Here is a 20,660-nt window from a genome sequence, read left to right on the forward strand (position 1 = left end):
TCTCCTCATGCAGAATCCGGACACTCTTCCAAATGATGTTTCTCTTACAATCAAACTCTAATACTATGATGATGCTAAAATACAAACCCCTAGTTAAAGCCATCAATGTCTAATATATTTTATTACATTTTATAAAATGTTATTTTATTTTATTAAATACAATTCATGCCCCTCAATAGAAATGGTAAAACTTTAAAGGAAAATGTTCATTGGGCTTCTGTTGAGCAGTCAGGAGCATGTCTGCTAATTTCACTAATGGAGTTAAAAGTAGAATAGTAATTAGGAAAGAGAACATTAAAGTATAGATTCCTGCTTACTTTTTAATGTCTGCGTTGGATATCCTAGTAATTATATTAAATGTTAATGTCTAATTTAATAGATATTTATTAAGTACTGTTAAAGCCCAGAGTCTTAATTCTGATCAGATTTTTCCTTTCATGTGGATTGGAAATGCTTGTTGTGAAAGGTGCTGCTCTTATTCTTGGCATGTTTGTCTTTCACAGTGACCCCAACAGACTACCAGCCTCCTGGGTTCAAGGAAGGAGAGCGCGACAGCTTGTGGTTTGAAGGGACGGCTGTCCATATCAAAGTGGGAGAGCTGAAGAGCTTCCACGTTATGAAGGTGCAGGTTACTGTGGATCAAGAGAGAGTGGAGCGAATGCAGAGAGAGAATGCTTTGAAGGAAGACCCTGGCAGTTCAGAAAAAAAGAAAGGAAGAAGAACAAGGATCCAGAAACAAAAACAAAAAAAGCTACATTGAAATAAATAAACAAGCAGTTTGATCCATATCCACTAGAGGGCATATGACTCCTAATCGATAATGCGTAGTTATTACTTTCAGTAGTTATAGTACCCATAACTATTTGTTGTTAGGACACTGAAATGTGTCTTTGATACTGCGGTAATGAAACTGAATATTGTTTTTGATCTGTTACATGCAGAAAGCATTCATTTACAAACAGACATTAAATTGCAATGCATTGAATTGGGTAGCTCTGCTCAAATCAACAGACATGTACAGAAGTACAGGCTTGTGTTCAATTTTGTTGCTAATAAAACACGTGAGATTTTAAACAAGGCATACATGTTTTCAAACATTCTTTCACTTTTTATATATCCACATAAAAGGAGGATAGCAGCATGTAGTACTGTAGTCATTTTAAGCAGTCAGGAGTTTCCGCCGATATTTATTTATTATAAATAAATCATTTATCCAGGAGATTTACCTATTGAGACGAGGCATCATTTTTAAGGGGGTCCTGGAAAACAATAAAAGGACAATTGCACCTTTTTACATAGAGAATTGCGAGGGTCTGGAATCAACTCCCCAGTAATGTTGTTGAAGCTGACACCCTGGGATCCTTCAAGAAGCTGCTTGATGAGATTCTGGGATCAATAAGCTACTAACAACCAAACGAGCAAGATGGGCTGAATGGCCTCCTCTTGTCTGTAACCTCTCTTAGGTTCTTATGAATACAGCTTGCATTGCTTAAATGTGCTCATAACAGAACCTGTTTTCTCTTGCCGCTGCTATTGAAATCCCCCAGCGTTTCAACATGGGGATTTCCACTAGAAAACAATGAAGGGACTTTCCAAGCTCAGAAAGTCCCTGGCTTCAGTTCAAGTGTGATGAAGGTGGAGATAATATTCCAGTAATTACAACAACAAAAAGTTATTTTTATTTAAAGATTTGTTTTATTATATTGTTTGTTTTTTTCAATTTTGTTCCATTAATAAATAAATCTGCAGACAGAAGACACATGTCCACTCCTCATATTTCTAATGAAGACCACAGTGTGATTTGTTAATGTCAAGTATTGGGTTTTGACCTTTTCATTGCGTGTCACAAACGCTCTTTTTACCTGGTCATTTTGCCTGGTCTTTTTACCTGGTCATTTTACCGGGTCATTTTACCTGGTCATTTTGCAGTTTTCCCCATGTTCCACTTTGTATTTGTCAAAGTTTACAATGCTTTATTATGCTTTTAATGCTTTACTGTACCACACCCCCTCTATGCTTTATGCTTTATTACACTTGTGCTATAGTTTTGAGTCTAGGTGCTACATTGAATCTTTCAGTAAAGGCCAAATGAAAATAAAACACATGATGATTTGCACCTGATGAAATGCAATGAAACAACTAAGCTTGCTACTGCTTGGGACACAAATTTAATTCATAACAGGTATTAACATCAGAAAGCCTGTTTCACCCTCAAACATTAACACTAATAGTCACTGTGTGAAATCAAATATCATTCCTTTGAAAGTGCAGTGCAGTGAACTCAGGTATATTTTCTAAAGGCTTTGCTTCAAGGCTTTACATTTGAGGTTGTGTGATACATTTGGGTCTGCTCTTGTTGCCGGCAGGTTTTAAAACTAGATCTTAGATGTGGAGCGATTTCAATCACATCATTGGGTGTTTACTATCTTTGCCCTGTGACTCAAGCCATGACTAAAAACATTCTGTACTACGGGTAACGTCTAATGAAAAGTTTTAGCTTATTATTCGATGTTGTTTTTTTTCCTGCGTTTCAATTTGAGATGATTCAGCTGGGTGAAGTACATCTTAACCCGATGCGTGGTGGTGTGGCATCTACACTAATCAAGGGGCGCGCAGACTGGGAAGTTCTCAAATTACAAACCCTTTCAGGTGTCATCCGCGCCAGTTATGCAAAAAGGCAAAATTCTCTTCATTATGTTTGTATGTTTCCTCTGAGGTGCAAGTCAGCAGCTTACCACTTTGTGTAATTTAAACCAGACTTCAGATTGTAGCGATCTCTCCAAGGGCATCAGACTCAAATACAAACAAACAAACAAAAAAAAAAAAAACACCAAATAACACATATATCTTAAACAAAAAAAGCGGATGATTTGCGTGTAGCGTGGTTTGAACAGCAGGTTTGGTGGGTTAATGTTTTACTTCGCCTTTTAAAATGTTTGCTGCGGTAATCCGTGTTAAAGCAGAGGTAAATGCGTACAGTACTGTACTGGCATTGAGAAATGTGAAATGCAGCAATAACCTTTTGGTAGATTTTTTTAAATTTATTTTTTTACTGCATCTGCTTGTATTGCAGTAAATTACGAGAGGGAAAATAGCCAGATGGAATTTACTGTGAGCTGTTTCTGTATCAGTCACTGAGGTGAAATGCAACCGGAACCTCATACCTCACTCTGAGTTCAGTTGCTGTGGGGACGAGACGCGTCCGCAGGTAATCTGGACAGCTTCTTCGAACCCTTCTACGCGTGTTAAAAACACGAATTCATTGGAACAGCTCGTTTTCAACCCTAACAATGCCAGTCATCACAATGGTCGTTTATTGCAATTTTTCCTGCATTCATAAGGACGCTGAAACGCAGTAATATCAGTAATAAAAAAAAAAAAGAAAAAAGATTAGTAATACTAAATCAATTAAAAAGGCTTGCGAAGGTTGCAACAAAGTATCTCTGTCATGTCTTTATATATATATATCAATAGGGCTTAAGAAAAAACGTGAAACCTTAAAACGACACCCAGCAACCAGTGAACTAACTCCCGCTGGACTTAGCTGGACTGGTATTGTTCTGGATTTGAAATCTTCATGGTTTATATGGACGGAGACTTGGCTTATCTCCTGTACACGGCTTGCTCAGCCTCACCCTACACCACTGCTTTACTCTTCAGTCTGCAGTGGGTGCTGGTGGACCCTGGTTCAATTTATCCTCATTAAGAGCGAAGTGCATATTAACACTAATGACTACACATTTCTTTGTCCTGTTTAAAAACGCTCTGCTGTAATAAATATGCACGTCCCTTGTAATACAGCAGGGCAGTATAGTATATATACTGATTAAACAAACCCCCCAAATAAAGTGAGGTATCCAAAAAGGTTGAATTTGGGGCAGCTTAAATTCAAAGTACCCCTGAGCTACTTTTAGTGGCGGGGAGACTCGAGCAGGGTACTTACTGTTCAACGCTGGCAGCTGTGAATACCATTCATATAAGCCATGTTTCATTGGGGACTGAAATTGGTCTAAATATACAGAACCCTTCAGTGTCGAGCAGAACCTCAGACCCGTCCCACTGACAGAACACGCAGTAGACTGCTTGTAGGGTCTCATTCTCTTCATAACCTCAAACCCGTCCCACTTACAGAACACGCAGTAGACTGCTTGCAGGGTCTCATTCTCTTCATAACCTCAAACCCGTCCCACTGACAGAACACGCAGTAGACTGCTTGTAGGGTCTCATTCTCTTCATAACCTCAAACCCGTCCCACTTACAGAACACGCAGTAGACTGCTTGCAGGGTCTCATTCTCTTCATAACCTCAAACCCGTCCCACTTACAGAACACGCAGTAGAATGCTAGTAGGGTCTCATTCTCTTCATAACCTCAAACCCGTCCCACTTACAGAACACGCAGTAGACTGCTTGCAGGGTCTCATTCTCTTCATAACCTCAAACCCGTCCCACTGACAGAACACGCAGTAGACTGCTTGTAGGGTCTCATTCTCTACAGCGACTTCACATTTCCGTGTTACAAATGAATTCAGGAATAACATTCATTCATTATTAGGCCTAAGACTCACAGACGATCACTCAGCTATACGTAAAAAAAGAGAAGAAGCAAAAATGTAAACCATTGGAAACAACATTTCATTCAAATTAAACGCTTGTTTTAGCTGAGTGGGGATAGAGGGGATGATGCTGGGATGCCAGAACCACTGTCGGGCCCTCTTAAGGTGCCTTGGGCTAGTCGACGAAACATCAATGATGGAAGGTGCCCACTTGAAGACCCCAGAGAAGTACCGTACTCAGCTCAGTCCAGACGGTTGTCATGCTGAAGCGCTGGGGACGCCGAACTGTGGTTGATCCCTGGCGCCAGCATTTCAGCCGTTATGTGTGCTGATGCGCCAGGAAGGCAAAAAAGCTGATCTCAGGAGTCAGCATTACGCTTCAACCAATCAACACCACCTAGCAGAAGGATATGTGTATCATCAAATGGAAGGAAACTCAGATGGATCACATTAGCTTACAGTAAAAGAAGCTGTGTCTTAGTTGTGCTTATCTTGGCGAGATCTGAGTCCAATATCAGCATGAAGTTGTAACGCCTACTCTCATGTAATGGAACGCAATATGAAATGTCCATAGCAATAATAAACACACCCATACAATGACTTGTTTTATATTATTTAAAGTTGGAATCGTTCACATTTTGCTCTGCTGTTGTTTTAGTTTTTCTTTCCAGAATGTAATAATTACATGCTGTGAAAACATGATGTACTGAAAAGTCCTCAAGCCACGAGCACTGGTGTTTTTGCGTGCATCCAAAGATTATTCTCAAACATCAAGTTTGAGAATAAATTCTCAGAGCTATTAAAAAACAAACAAACAAACAAAAAAAAAATAACAATAATTGAAGCAACATAAAACAATTCATAGACACCAAGATTATGCGGTATGGATGGCTTCATTCTAGTTTGGTGACTTTATTGCGTGTGTTTTATCCAGAAGGACAAAACGCAAGCAATAAAGTTTAAATAATTGTACAGTTTATTTAATCGTGGCAACGAGTAAAGCAAAGCAACGTGAAAACCATGTGATAAATACATCAAATAAACATGACAATAGTACAGTAAACGGTAAATGTGCTGTTTATCTATCTATATCTATCTATCTAGATACATATACTCTACACACACACACGCACACGCACACGCACACACACACAGATATATATATATATATATATATATATATATATATATATATATATATATATATATATATATATATATAGTATATATATATAGTTCAACAAGCAATATCACTATTATAATGATAGTTTCAATGTCATTTCATGAATAAAGTTAGTTCATATGACTTCATAATATTGCCAGAGGATTTACTGTGATGTATAAAGAAAACATTTCTGCTGTTGCCTACATTAGGTTACAATATTCAATATTGAAAACAATACAAAAGGCAACCTTTTTATTAAATATAGTTTATTAAAAGTCATACACCTTTCTGTATTCACGTGAAGAACATTGTTGGAAATACTAAACACAGCATGGAGATTACACCTAAATAAATGGTATAAAACAACAAAAAAAACAATAAAAAAAAACTAAAAATCTGAAATATTTTGATGTCTTCTCTTTTCTTATAAAACCTATTCGTTAAATTACCCTTTTCCCCTTTTTTCTAAACTGAAGGCAATGAAATAAATAAGTTTCCAAGTCAGCCAATCGGATCGCTCTGTTTTTCATACCCGCCCCCTCCAGGAGTATATAGGATGAGACAATATTTTCTGCTCGCAATATGCAGGGAGAGCAGAGGGGTGAGTGCTTCTGTTGCAATGGCGTGCCTCATGTATTTGTTTTCTTTATATTTGTTATCTTATTGATTGATACATGTGAAACCAAATACTGGTAAGAAATATTTCATTTTTTGTAAATGAAATCTACAACACGATGATTTTTTTTTTTCATGTGAGTAACAAGGCGCGAGAATGAAAGCATGCAAGTGTATTTTCAGACACATGACGTAGTGTGTCTCTATTATTTGATATTTCAACTAACTTCTTGAAATGTTTATTTTGTCTAATTCTTATGATACACCGGTAATTTCTATTCCAATCATTTTAACATGCAAACTATTTTATTTGAAACTGTAGTACTAAAATGAAAAGTTGTATTACACAATAATTTGATAGAATAGTCTTTAAAAATTTAAATTGATTAAAAAAAAACTTTACAAGGTAATCCTTTCAGGGTTAGGTTCAGTAAAAAGAAAAACAAGGTCGCTTTCTGACCTCGTTCAACTCTGTTCTATACATGGCTAGTCAAGCTGTGGTTTCACAAAGCCTGATTCAGGGAGGTAAATAAAACTCCCATTGCATAGCAGTGTGCTCCATTCCTGGTTTTACAATGAGTTAGTAAGGCACACTGTGGCTAATCAAGCTTATAGTAAAAACTGGAATGGCTTAAACTGCTATGCAGTAGGAATCTTATTTCCCTCTCTGCTGAGGAACTCTAATCTTGTACTATCTTTCCTGGTTTAACATTAGGGTATGTGAACCCTTAGGGAAGGGTTTCATTAAGATGTGTGAAAGGGGATGAAAACTGCTGCTGTGGAGAATTATATTGGAAATGTCTGCACCTGCATGCAGTTGAGATGGATTGTGCTTTGTATGTGTATCAATAAAAAAGTGACAATAAATTGTTTACCTTATTGAAGTGTTTCCAACTCTCTCCTGAAAAGAACTTGTCTCCAATAGCATGTTGCCTTCCAGTGTGTAAGAGTATTCTAATTGTAGAAAGTGTGTGACTGTCAGCAGTCTGTTCCTTGGAGGTTATGCCAGTGCCTGGCATTGCTACAGCAGTGGAAATCTCAGACATGAGTCAATCTTTATTTTATATAGTGCCTTTCATAGTGGACCAGCATCACAAAGCGATAGACATGGTTTACTGAAATAATTAAGACTTGGCAGGAACAAAGACCAGGAATGGATTAGCTTTCAGGGACCAGGTCTGGGTACCACTTTAAACGTCAGGGTATTTCCAGGGGGGCGTAGCTTGTCTGATAGTTTATAAAGACCTTGCTTGATGCACCTCATCACTGAACAGTGCAGATCGTCTTCTAAAACACTCAAGATGCCAGCTCTACCAAACACATTGTTTCTGGTGAGTCTTTTAAGTAGATGCCATCTATGAAATAAGAAGTTTACGATAATTTGTTACATTTATAGACCATATGAGAGCTTACATTGTGCATTGTAATAATAATAATAATAATAATAATAATAATAATAATAATAAAACATTGTTTTATACACTTACATTTGAATATCGAGGACCTGTAAAAATGACAATTGTATTTCTCAGTAATTTCACATGGTTACCTTTCCCATCCGCAGGTACAGATAATAGCAATGGGATCCTGCAATGTGTGGAAATGAAATAATTTCTCAGTACAATATACTGCTTGTTACTTCTTTTGACTCTTGTTTAAAATCTAGTAAATATGTGTATGTTCTCTATGGTATGGTATGTTTAAAGATTCAAATATACTTAAAAGGATATGGCAGCCATTTATAATGATACTCAATACCTGAGATGGAACAAGTGCTATCCTCTATAAAATGGTGTGTGGAATTCCCCTCCAAACTCACCTGGTACTTTCCTCTAGAATTCCCCTCCAAACTCACCTGGTACTTTCCTCTGGAATTCCCCTCCAAACTCACCTGGTACTTTCCTCTGGAATTACCCTGCTGGAATTTCCCTTCACACAATGGTAAAGGCAAGATGCCCAACCCAAATGTCCTCACATACCCAACCCCAATACTCAAGCCCACAAACACTCCACATTGATTTTTCAACCAGTTATTCCTTTTATTTATTTACATATTTTGTATTGTAGCCTAATGTTAACAGAGCAATCACTAAATACTTTAGAGAAACAGTACATGCACATTCGGGGTGGTAACTGCCCCCACATACACCTGTAACACCCAACACCTTGTCAATGGCTTTGGTTTTGAAGCAAAGCATTTTAAACCCAGCAACATGTGCCTTTTATTACCATTCAGCATGCTTTAAAGAAGCAAGCACCCAAAGAGACACCTGCAAAGCCCACAGAAAACTCTTCTCAACCCCCTTCGCAAGAATATTCATGCAACCTGCCCCCCAGGACTGGGTGCACAACATGCCTGCTGTCCTGCAAAGGGCTTTAAGCACCTCAGTTTGACCCCAGCTACACACCCCATGACATGCTGTACCTGTTTTAATCTAGCCAGACTGCACAGTGCCCTGCATTCACTGAAAACAGAAGCAACCTTTTAAAAAATGAAGGCAGTGCTCTCTCAGACATGCCTCACATGCTAAATTCTCTTTGGGAAGATACCACAAGGTGATGGACAGGAGACGATACACAGCTGGTGTGGTTGAGCATTGAAGCTAGGTCCCTGGATTCAGAAATCAAAGCGTGGAACAGACATTCTCTGTACGGAGACTTTGCAGTACAGTACTGAGCTACTGGAAAGAGTTCATTACATCCAAAACAAGGTTAGTTAGGATATTGTCAGGACTGCCAGCAACAGTTTGGGATTGCAGAAGGGCTCCATGTGTCCAGGCTACCGTGTTGGGAGAACAGTATGAGCAGACACTGAAAAAGTCTCTCCGAAAAGGTGTTTAATACGACGGGGTGCAGTGAAGTGTGATTCAGATTTCTTTGACTTTTCCATGCATTTAAGGAAAGCATTGTATATTTGTGCTGATACGAACCGAGGTACACTGTGTGCAACTAAGCTAAAGGTAAAAATATGAATTACTTTGGAAGATGGGAGCAGGAAGAACGTGTGAGTGCCGAATTCTTTGTAAAGACACCGTTACATTTTTAAAGAAGGCGGTGTTGGGCAGAAACGTTCAGGACGGGTGGTAAGTCGGTTGCCGATTGCTTTTTTTGCGGTGGCTAAATATTAAAGGCTTTATTTAAAAAAAAAAAAAAAGTAAATGTGAGACTGAAGTTTCCATGATTCCATAAATCGAATTAAATACACCTGTTATTAATAATGGTGTACTCATCTAGATTACTGGAAACTGATGTGCAACTAACAAGGGCTTTGCGTGTTGTGTGTTTAATAAACTTCCTAACGTCCTCTTCGTTTGTGACTGAACAAATCCTTTCATACCGCGTTTCACACTTCTAAGACGATACACTCCGTTTGAAAGTACGCGTTCAGGACCGAGCTTAAACCCAACTTGCACAACTATCAAAAACACACCTAAAATATTCAGCGAGAAAAACAAACCCACCATCGCAGCCACCATGTGTACAGACACACGTTAACGGCGTCTCTCCAGGCTTTCTGCATCGCTTCACAGTTTCAGGTGCCTTGGTCTATCCTGCCCCCCAGTGCAAATGCAGATTACAGAAGAAATGACCAAACGATTCAGGAATTGGGGTTTGTTTAGGAGTGACCCTAATAATAATTCTCGTGCATGTTCTATTTTCAGGCAGTCGGCCCGGGGACTTTTAATGGAAACTGCAGAGGTATGATTTATTTATTTTTATTTTGTATAATCTTTATAATTTGTACAATTTTACAGCTGTCAGATGTGTTTAGTTATCACAGTTCACATTGCAATGCACACGTAGCGGTAGATATTGCACTGCTCTGTAGTCTAACACTACATGTTCAAAGTTTAACCCTACATGTTTTTGTTTTTTAATTAAACTATAGGCTCTGTACCCTGGTAATATGGGGATTGAGGGTCGGGTTGCGGTTGTGTTTCTATTAATTATATTACTAATATACATTTAATTTGGACAGTATTTATACAGTAAAATAAATAAGGCGAAGCAGGCTAATTGACCAGCTTTTGGCTGAAGTCACAGGTGAAAAGGGTTTGGAGATGTTAAACTGGCCACCGGTGCAGCAGGTGAAGAGAGCAGCGTCTCATTTTGTATAAACCCCACGTGCATAGTCTCCACTTGACAGGGGGCCACGAGGGGCTTTCACGGGCCACAGTATGAAGGACTAAAAACATTCCATCTGTTTACAAAAAAAGACAAATATTTACAAAAGTTAAACAAACAAACAAGTGAGGCGCGTTTTTCAATGGACAGGGCAAAACTGTTTCCTGAACTAAACACTGACATAGCATCACCCACCTCCATTAGCGGCAGTCTTGAACTCGCTTGTGTAAATCGAGTACCCCAAGGTGAGCGCTAATGTGGCTGTGAGAACCCAGCCAATGCACTGTTACTGTTTTCCCATTAGGATCCAATGACGGCAGGAGCTCTATGGATACCTTCATTTTCCTACCGGTTGGAATTGTGATTGGTTTAGTCCTGTTCCTTCTATTTACAAGCATGCCTTCATGGCTGGATTATGATAACTTGAGAGGTAACATATTCCTTATCCTATCAAGAAAATAATATATAAAGAAACGTGTTTTAAAATTGGGACACGTTAAAAGGTGCTTAAGAAGAAGCGTAATGCAAGCTGTGGCTTGTAGCTACATCGGTCCCTATCAGGGGTCCCCAACCCTGGTCCTGGAGAGCGACTGTGGCTGCTGGTTTTCGTTTCAACCAATCTCTCAGTTACTTAATTGAACCAATTATTGGCTTAATTAGTCAAGATTAACAGGTGTCCCAGATCTTTAGCCACTGGTGATACCTACAAAACATGCTGGATAGGGGCTCTCCAGGACCAGGGTTAGAGACCCCTGCTCTACAGACAAGCAAATATATATATATATATATATATATATATATATATATATATATATATATATATATATATATATATATATATATTATAAAAGTCACATTTTGTTTAGCTGAATCACCCATAACTTAAAGTTTAAGGAAGGTTTTGACAAGCTGTCCATCTTTGCGTTCTTGAGAATGCTGCTATGAAAATATCTTTACAGTCTGTGACAGCCCCTCGTCCCTTTAAAGAGTGGCGACTGTTTACGTGCATGTGACAAGTCCATGGAAACGAATGCAATTGACACCTCCTGCCTAAAACAATAACCCTGCAATGAAGCATTGTGGGGGGGTGTTTAGATAACTTGATCTGCCCGGGGTGTGGAGTCCCCTTACCGCTCCAGTAAGTGGGGGTGCTAATGCAATTCTGATAGGGTTTACAATGCGTATTAATACACTGCACTGTACAGTACAATAAGCAGATCTTAAAGTTATCAGCACACGATTTGTGACGAAGACACCATCTCTCGCTACTTTTAAAGTAAGACTAAAAACACATTTTTATAATATAGGATATGCATTTAAGGGACAATGTATCATCCTATTTTGTACTATGTAACTTCCTTTTGTCAATGCTATTTAAAGTATAATTTTAATGAATGTAATTTCATAGATTTTACTCATTTCTCAGAATGGTTCAGTATACGATTACAATGCCTGGTTGTTTTAATCTGTACTGTAGTACTGTTATCACTGTGCATGTGGATATGTCATTAAAACAATTTTTTTTAATTTTTTTTATAGAAGCAAGAATGAAATTGATTACATTGTTGTCCCTGTGTTTGCTAAATATGTTGCTGTCTTATTTATAAAAAAACATTGACTAATTAAAAAAAAACAAAGCGTTAGAAAATAAGCCAGTTGTTTTTAGATATAATTCCTGTTGTCCTATACATCTGCAGTCTTGTCGCTCTGTTCTCAGTGCTGAAGAGATAGTTCTCTTACTCTTGCAGGAGATGACCTAGCCTGGCTGGATTATTGCCGTACCCTGGTTGACCGGATGTTTCAATGCTGCCAAAAAGTGAACCGTGATGGTGAATATCATTATGATCTACTTTAATATTACCTGAAAAACCTCAGTGTTACCCCTATTGTAGTTTTATTGCTGAGATGCATTTTGTTTTCTGCATACTGTATATTTGTAACAGTTGTATGTTGAACGATCAAAGCAATTGCTGTTCTTTATATAATACAATACTCTTAGCTGAATAGTGTTTTTTGCCAGATTTGTAAAAAATATTTTTATTTACAGTTTTTTACAAATGCTTTGACTAATTTTTCAATACAGTGTTCCAATGTGCACAACTCTTAACACAAGATGCTGGACTGCTCATTCTGGGGTCAGAATCCCATGAAGAGTGCAAAATAAATACTACTGTGTCAAATGAGATAAATACACCATGCAAAAGCAAGCCATAGCATCAAAACATCAGATGCTTTGATCACTGAAGTTGAATCACTGAAGCATTGCTAAATAAAACAGCCATTAACAAATAATGCTGTCAAACACAAATAATTCAAATCAAAACAAAGTCTAAGTGTCATTTGCTCATATTCAAATGATCAACATTCCAATGAGCAAAGTGATAGCAACCTGCAGAATGAAACATATTCTAAATAATGTACAGTAAGCATTCAGTGATATTCTACACAATAGCATCAAATATCAAGTAGCAGTCCAAAGATGACCAAAACCCAAACTACTGATCAAAATCCTGTATACATTGCAAAATTAATGCAGTGGAGTCAACCATGCGGCAATAAAGACGCCAACAGCAAATAATGTGTCCAAAACATCAGAAAGTTTGTTTGAACATTTTCTTTTTAATCTTTGAAACACAATAGTATAAATGAATCTTACATAACAATCACGAATACTAATGTTGGAAAAAAAAGACTACAGTAATAGAAAGCTCTGAGCTCTGTGTAGTGATGAACTCATTATCAATTAAGATGTCTTGCATTCTCACATAGAGAAAGCAATTTGCAATCATGACCCCCAGTTGTGACCAGGTGATCAAATAGTTAAGAACTCTACTAGATAAGTGTTAGCATTTGACATGAGTCCTGATGGTTGACAGGGCACCTTTATGATTGGAATAGGTGATTTACAGTTATGCATGATGTATGTTAGCATGGAAAAATGTGTCTAGATGGTTGCATTTTACCACTCAGTTTATCATTATATGTTAAGAGTTGTGCACATTGGGTTGCTGTATTGAAAAATGAGTCAAAGCAATCATAAAAAACTAACTAAAGTGTTCACCCAATAGGACATTTTCAATCTCAGTGCAGTTCAACCTTTCAGCTCCACCTGCTTCAAAACATTACAATATCGCATGATTTCTACAGAAGCAGGAAGCATAAAAAACAGAACCTGGAACCATTTAGAAGTTTCTAATATTGGTTAAGTATGTCACATGAGACAACAGGTGGATCAGGGATTCATTGTGGTACACTCAGTAGGTGGATCAGGGATTCATCGTGGTACACACAGTAGGTGGATCAGGGATTCATCGTGGTACACTCGGTAGGTGGATCAGGGATTCATCGTGGTACACACAATAGGTGGATCAGGGATTCATCGTGGTACACACAATAGGTGGATCAGGGATTCATCGTGGTACACTCAGTAGGTGGATCAGGGATTCATCGTGGTACACACAGTAGGTGGATCAGGGATTCATCGTGGTACACACAGTAGGTGGATCAGGGATTCATCGTGGTACACTCAGTAGGTGGATCAGGGATTCATCGTGGTACACACAGTAGGTGGATCAGGGATTCATCGTGGTACACACAGTAGGTGGATCAGGGATTCATCGTGGTACACACAGTAGGTGGATCAGGGATTCATCGTGGTACACTCAATAGGTGGATCAGGGATTCATCGTGGTACACACAGTAGGTGGATCAGGGATTCATCGTGGTACACTCAGTAGGTGGATCAGGGATTCATCGTGGTACACACAGTAGGTGGATCAGGGATTCATCGTGGTACACACAGTAGGTGGATCAGGGATTCATCGTGGTACACACAGTAGGTGGATCAGGGATTCATCGTGGTACACACGGTAGGTGGATCAGGGATTCATCGTGGTACACACGGTAGGTGGATCAGGGATTCATCGTGGTACACACAATAGGTGGATCAGGGATTCATCGTGGTACACACAATAGGTGGATCAGGGATTCATCGTGGTACACACAGTAGGTGGATCAGGGATTCATCGTGGTACACACAGTAGGTGGATCAGGGATTCATCGTGGTACACACAGTAGGTGGATCAGGGATTCATCGTGGTACACACAGTAGGTGGATCAGGGATTCATCGTGGTACACACAGTAGGTGGATCAGGGATTCATCGTGGTACACACAGTAGGTGGATCAGGGATTCATCGTGGTACACACAGTAGGTGGATCAGGGATTCATCGTGGTACACTCAGTAGGTGGATCAGGGATTCATCGTGGTACACTCAGTAGGTGGATCAGGGATTCATCGTGGTACACACAGTAGGTGGATCAGGGATTCATCGTGGTACACACAGTAGGTGGATCAGGGATTCATCGTGGTACACTCAGTAGGTGGATCAGGGATTCATCGTGGTACACACAGTAGGTGGATCAGGGATTCATCGTGGTACACACAGTAGGTGGATCAGGGATTCATCGTGGTACACTCAGTAGGTGGATCAGGGATTCATCGTGGTACAGTACCGAACATACCCAAACACATTCTTATCACTTGAGCTGAAAGAAATTGCACTTCAGCTCAGCAGATCATTGCATCACTGCATTAAAACTGAACAATGTGATATGTATCCTTTTATTTGCAGAAGGAGCGACTGTAAAGCTATCTGTTGAAGAAACCCAGCCACTGATACAGAGGAGCTCAGTGCGCAGGTGGAACTAGAAAAGAAACCTCTTTTTTATTTAATTTTTTTACCTCATTATCTATGCTGCTAGTCTAGTCTTTCAGACATTCTATTATATATATATATATATATATATATATATATATATATATATATATATATATATATATATTATATATATGATTATATATCACAAAGTATTAAAAAACAAAACAATTCACTTATTGTTTACAAGCTATCCCCAGTCTGCTGCTTGTAACAAATTAGTGTCATTTAATTTTTAACCCTAATATTCCTGCTTTGTGTGCATTGTGTGCTGTGTGCGTGCACTATTGAAATCACTTTGTACTGGTGGCTGCAGGTACAGTCTTGCTGCTTTGTAATGTAACAATGTATATGACTGAGCTTCTGTACACTGTTATACTTGAATAGACTGGCTGCTTCGTCATGTGTGCAGGTGCGTACTCAAGTGAGCACTCTACATTTACCCTTTCATTTGTATTTAAAAGCCACCTAGAATTATGCACTGCATTTGCATTTGAATCCATTTCCATATCGATATTTTGCAAGTGTTAATATTTAACCAACTCCCAAGTGCAATCAGTGATTCAGCTGTTAGTGATACACTGTTACAGTCATCTCAGGGTTAATGAGAAGAACACACAATTCCATGAGGAGCGTGAATAAAGGGGTTTGTTATCAGAGGGAGTACAGGGTGTGCACGAAGTCCTGGGACCCTCCATGTTTGTTTTTGACATGCACTGACCAACCACTGAAACTTGTGAAACAATGCAATGTTATCCTTCACCAGTCCCCAAAACACAGGGGACAGGACTCTGGGGAGACCCTGTAGTTTGAATTGATAGACAAAAGCTTCAGTGTTTTTATTTAAGTGTTCCTTTTGTAATCATTGGTGAGGAGTTTCAGTATGTATTTTGACAAGTGCTTCTGCACTCAACCGTGCTGAACAGTACTGTGCTCAAAACCAGCACCACGCACCCACAATGCCAATGGACTCTGGGATAAGCTATTAACCTGCAGCCACTTGTACTGTCTGTGAATGGCTTTCAATTGCACTTTTTTTGATGTTTTATTTTTTATAAACCATCTTTTCATAAAATTTTTTTAAAAAAAATGAAAAGGATGTGGTACTGTCTGCTTGATTTTTATGACATTAACATGTTTTTAACATGTTTTTTAAATAACAAGTAAATTACTGACTGTAGTTAAATACTACAAGACCAGGGTCTGGATGAGGAGGGGCAGCCATTACCCCAGGGTGTTGGAGTCCCAGGACAGCAATGCATAGCACAGCACAGCAGTTGTTGGTAATTCCAGGACTCCTGGAAATACGAGTATCTTCCAGTAGGCACTAGGCTGCTAAAACTGACCTTAATGAACAGGGACGAATAACGTTTGGACTGCAGACATTGAATTGACTAAGCTTCTTTTAGTATTTCTGAAGTATGAAAGAATAACACTACCCTATATGACACAAGGACAACTCTGCCGTTTCATGGCATCTGTCCCGTAAAGATGCAAGTTTATTCACTTCATCTGAACAGCCATGGCTCCAAATATCACCGTCATGCTAATGATGTTGAACAGGAACCTGTTTAAATGTGTGTACGGCTTGAATAAAGATACACCTTGACTTGTTGGGTGGTTAAATGAGAATTGCACATAGGTTTTTATTATGCAAGGATGTAATAGTTATTCAAATTAACCAGTTTTATTACAAAAAAGCAGACTAAACGAAATGTCCTTTGTTGGACAGATGCATGGCCGAAGAGAGATTGACAGGAGCATGGCCAGGAAGAGAGGTATTGGTGATTTATCATATAGCCCAACTTAAAAAACATGACCAGTGATAGTTATGAGTATTAATACACAGGTTTATTTATTTCTTATGTTTTATATATAAAAAAAAAGCTTTTAATAATGTTTGAATTCTCTTGTCTAAGTGGCCTGCATATGGAGGCAGTAGGAGGAGTACACCATTGCAGCCTGCATTGTTTGCACAGTATCGCTATCACTCACAATGTACCAGCCATTGAAGGAGAGGAGGAATCTGTGAATCAGGTTCTGTAATACTCTATTTGAACATACAGTGTGTGTTCTTCAGCAAAATGAACATGTTTTGTGATTTAGAAGTGAACTCATCCTTCAGAGTAGGATCAAAATGATCATATTATGTAGAAGTGATCCTGATCTCTTTACATTCTGAAAAACACAAATTCCAACACGTGAACGGTGATTAAAAGTGCGATTGGATTACCAAAGCAAAATCCGGATCACAGTAATCCCGCTTGCATGCTGACGTTTTGAAAAACCCAAATTTCACAACATCATCCCGATCAAACGCAGAAATCGGATTACCAAAGTTTTGAAAAACCGCCCCGACACCCGTGATTGAAGACGAATTGCTTTAGCTTTTCAGCCTGGGGCTCTTTCAAAGTACATTAGTGCAGGGGTTTGGACAGAGGGTATGCAGGACACTCAAAAATGAAAGCAAGAGAAAATAATGATCTTGAATTGCTTTAATGGTTTTACATTTTCTCTAAAAAACAGTGTGTATATATAAAAAAAAAAAAAAAAAATAATAATAATCTTTAGCACAAAGCAAACTGCAGACTTAAGGAAAAAAAAACAAAAAAAAAAACACACACCCCTTAGAATCTATCACGTCCACATTTTCCACTCTGATATGTAGGCGAAGCAGGTGCCTTGCGACTGTGCCTCTGGCAAGCACGCTGTGCTGCTCATGGTCGTTGCAGTTCAACTTGTATCAGTGCAGCACTGTCTCCATTTAAAAGTATAAATGCTCTCATAAACAAATAGTCATTACAACACTCAAACTTTGGGTTATTTATTACCACAGCTGCATTTTATTAACAGCAGTGGCAGCTGCTTGAATGTTTGTGTTTGAAATGGATACATTTCTTACTTGCAAAAAAGAAATGTAAGAACACACAAGAGTACAGAAAGTTACACAGAGTATCTTTTGATCATTACGCTGGCTTTATATATAAAAAAAAAAAAAAAAAAAAAAAAAAAAAAAAACAAACACACACACACACACACTTTAGTAATTGTAGTTTTATCTAGAATTACCCAGCAGTCTGCACCTGCCCCTGGAATATCTCACATTGAAGGAAAAGAATGAAAATGAGTAAGAAAATACTGCTAACTCCCCAGCTATGGTCTGCAGAATGACTGCTGGGAATCACAGCTCTCAGCTCAGAGTGCACTGCAGAACAGTGAGGGAGCAGAGGGTTCCGGGTTCTAGAAGGGACTCTCCACGATGACAGTGTTGAGCTGTGAGTAATACTCCACGGTTACCGTGCCGTTCTCTCTCCTGAAAACTGCGAAGGGAGCAGGGGTCAAAAGGCAGGATACAACCTTCTTAAGAGAGAGGCTCCTTAAAACCTACAGATCTGTAACACTGGAATTCCACCGGTGTAATTTACTACTACCTGTGCCTCCATTCCCACCTGTAACCCACTATTACTATTTCCAGGGTCGGGTCAGTTCCAATCCCTTCAAAAGGAATCTTTTAGTGATGCTATTGTGATTGTTGCATTGCTTTCATTTGTAGCCAATATAAATTAATTATAGTGCCCAAGTCATTTGTTGCCACTGTCTGAGAAGCTCATTTTAACAGAACTGAATAAAGAGAGAATGGGGATTGACCCGACCCTGTCTGTTTCTGCTCAGACGATGCAAGGTTTACGCATTCCCAGTAAAAAAACCACCACCATCTAGATCAATGAACACTTCCCTTTGAGAGCAACACCACCACAAGAGGTGGTGCAACTCAAACATCCCTGTGCAGTATTTCCTTGCCCAGCCAGGACAAAGAAGAAACAGACAAATGCCCCTACCACAGGGATGGAAATTAGACTCCCTACAGAGCAGTTTGATCCATTCCGGGTTTTACAATGTGTTTAAGAGGAGCGCTGAGTGAGCTCTGGCAGAGAGGCCCGCCCGGGCAGTGTGGTACCTGGTGAAGACACCAGAGGCCAGTCCGAAGGTGGTATTGTTGGCTCTCTGCAGGACCTCCTTCTCGGTGTCGAAGGGCAGGACCGACATCACTGGGTCAAAGATCTCCTCTTTTACACACGTCATCTCGTCAGTGCAGTTACCTGTGGGGGGCGAGGAGCTGAACCATGGGTTAGGAGGCTTCTTGAGAGAGCACTACAACGAGGACAGATACTAAGAGGCGGGGTTACGCACTCAGGACGCAGGGGGACATGAAGTACCCGTTCTTCAGTTTGGGATCTTCAGACACATATGGCTCACCTCCGCACAGCACCGTGGCCCCCTGAGAACAGACATAGGGTCAGCAAAGGAGAGGCAATACGGGTTACAATATACTTAAAGCAACAGAGCAGTGATCACAGGGCACGCTGGTGGAGCTTATCGGAAAGGTAAGAGCAGAACCCAGACTCCCTCAACACTATCACGAAGGTCCTCACTAGTGCAAGTCAATATGAATATGGCTTCTTGTTATTTTACTGTTAGATAGCGGTCTCTCTGCATGTGTCTTTTCTTTCTTACCTACTGCTTGGCCTGTCGCGCTTCCTACCAGACTGGAAGGGGACGTCCTGGGACAAAGAATAATCATTCATTAATACTTTCATCTGTAACACATCTTTGAATGTTAAATTCTTCTGCTGTAAAGGATGTTTAAGGATTTGGGGGCATCATACAGATCCTTGTGCAACCAGGTGCCCACTGTGGTGCAGAGCAGGAGGGTTACTTTGATGCCAGTGGGCACACTGCCAGTGAAGGACACCTTTGCCACGCCGGGGTGCAGGCACAGGAGGGTGCCAGTTTCGGCGCTGCCCTGCACCACGTTGAACAGACCCCCGGGAACGCCTGTCTGGGCGTAGATCTCTGCCAGGATCCCTGCCGTCAACGGAGAGGGCTTGAACATCACCGCATTGCCTGGAGATGAGGGGAGGGGGGAGTCAGTCAGTCTCTGGGGGCTGTCCATCTCTGTGCTTTCACAGGCTCTACAGCCACCTTGCACTCCATCAGCTCAGTGCACAGAGCAATCTCAGGATCCCAGCACTCAGCAACACCACTAGCAATGTGTTTAAAACCATTCCATGCTTTACTTTAAAATGAAGACACAAAAAGGAAAAGGGGAAAAAAAAATTGGGAACAATTTCAGTGGAAAAGACATGGATCCACCAACATTACCTTTTTAACATACATTTGTTCTTTAACACACTTCAAGTGTAATTAAAAAAAATAAAACTTGCTGCAATCAAGGTTTTATACACAGCCCTGGCTAACCGCTAGGCAATGCATGGGATGGAAATGAGACTCCTGTTGCATAGCAGTCAGACCCAAGCCTGGTTTTGCTACTTTTATAAAAAAAAAAAAAAAAAAAAAAACAAACACTTGAGCTTGTTACCTATACACACACACTCTGTATTAATCAAGCTTGTATTAATGCCTGGAATGGGTCAATCTGCTATGCAACAGGATTCCCATTCCCATCCCTGCAATGGGAGAGC

At 39.6% G+C, this 20,660-nt stretch overlaps 1 protein-coding gene and 1 long non-coding RNA gene across 2 annotated transcripts; one reads left to right on the top strand and one right to left on the bottom strand.

Moving 5' to 3' along the window:
• Positions 1 to 6,313: 6,313 nt before the first annotated feature.
• On the top strand, positions 6,314 to 15,214 carry LOC121330663. Its single transcript, XR_005951882.1, has 4 exons — positions 6,314 to 10,033; positions 10,764 to 10,889; positions 12,208 to 12,288; positions 15,094 to 15,214. It is a non-coding gene; the product is annotated as an uncharacterized LOC121330663 (long non-coding RNA).
• A 2,592-nt stretch (positions 15,215 to 17,806) lies between these two features.
• Positions 17,807 to 20,131, bottom strand: LOC121330743 (4-trimethylaminobutyraldehyde dehydrogenase-like). Its single transcript, XM_041277462.1, has 3 exons — positions 19,895 to 20,131; positions 19,369 to 19,456; positions 17,807 to 19,277 (listed from the first exon to the last, which is right to left on the bottom strand). Exons 1-3 carry the CDS (start codon positions 20,129 to 20,131, stop codon positions 19,069 to 19,071), a joined length of 534 nt encoding a protein of 177 aa, XP_041133396.1. The 3' UTR covers positions 17,807 to 19,068.
• Positions 20,132 to 20,660: the final 529 nt, after the last annotated feature.

This window comes from Polyodon spathula, chromosome 18 (genome assembly GCF_017654505.1).
Source record: "Polyodon spathula isolate WHYD16114869_AA chromosome 18, ASM1765450v1, whole genome shotgun sequence".
In the NCBI taxonomy this organism is placed as follows: Eukaryota; Metazoa; Chordata; class Actinopteri; order Acipenseriformes; family Polyodontidae; genus Polyodon; species Polyodon spathula.

What these genes read in the sequence shown, in the direction of transcription:
- LOC121330743 (XM_041277462.1), bottom strand. Translation starts at nt 20,131, where the DNA reads ATGGACAGCCCCCAGAGACTGACTGACTCCCCCCTCCCCTCATCTCCA. An exon ending in GTGTGCCCACTGGCATCAAA is followed by an intron (nt 19,457 to 19,894) that starts GTAACCCTCCTG and finishes GTCTGTTCTCAG; the next exon opens with GGGGCCACGGTGCTGTGCGG. An exon ending in CATGTCCCCCTGCGTCCTGA is followed by an intron (nt 19,278 to 19,368) that starts GTGCGTAACCCC and finishes CGCCCCCCACAG; the next exon opens with GTAACTGCACTGACGAGATG.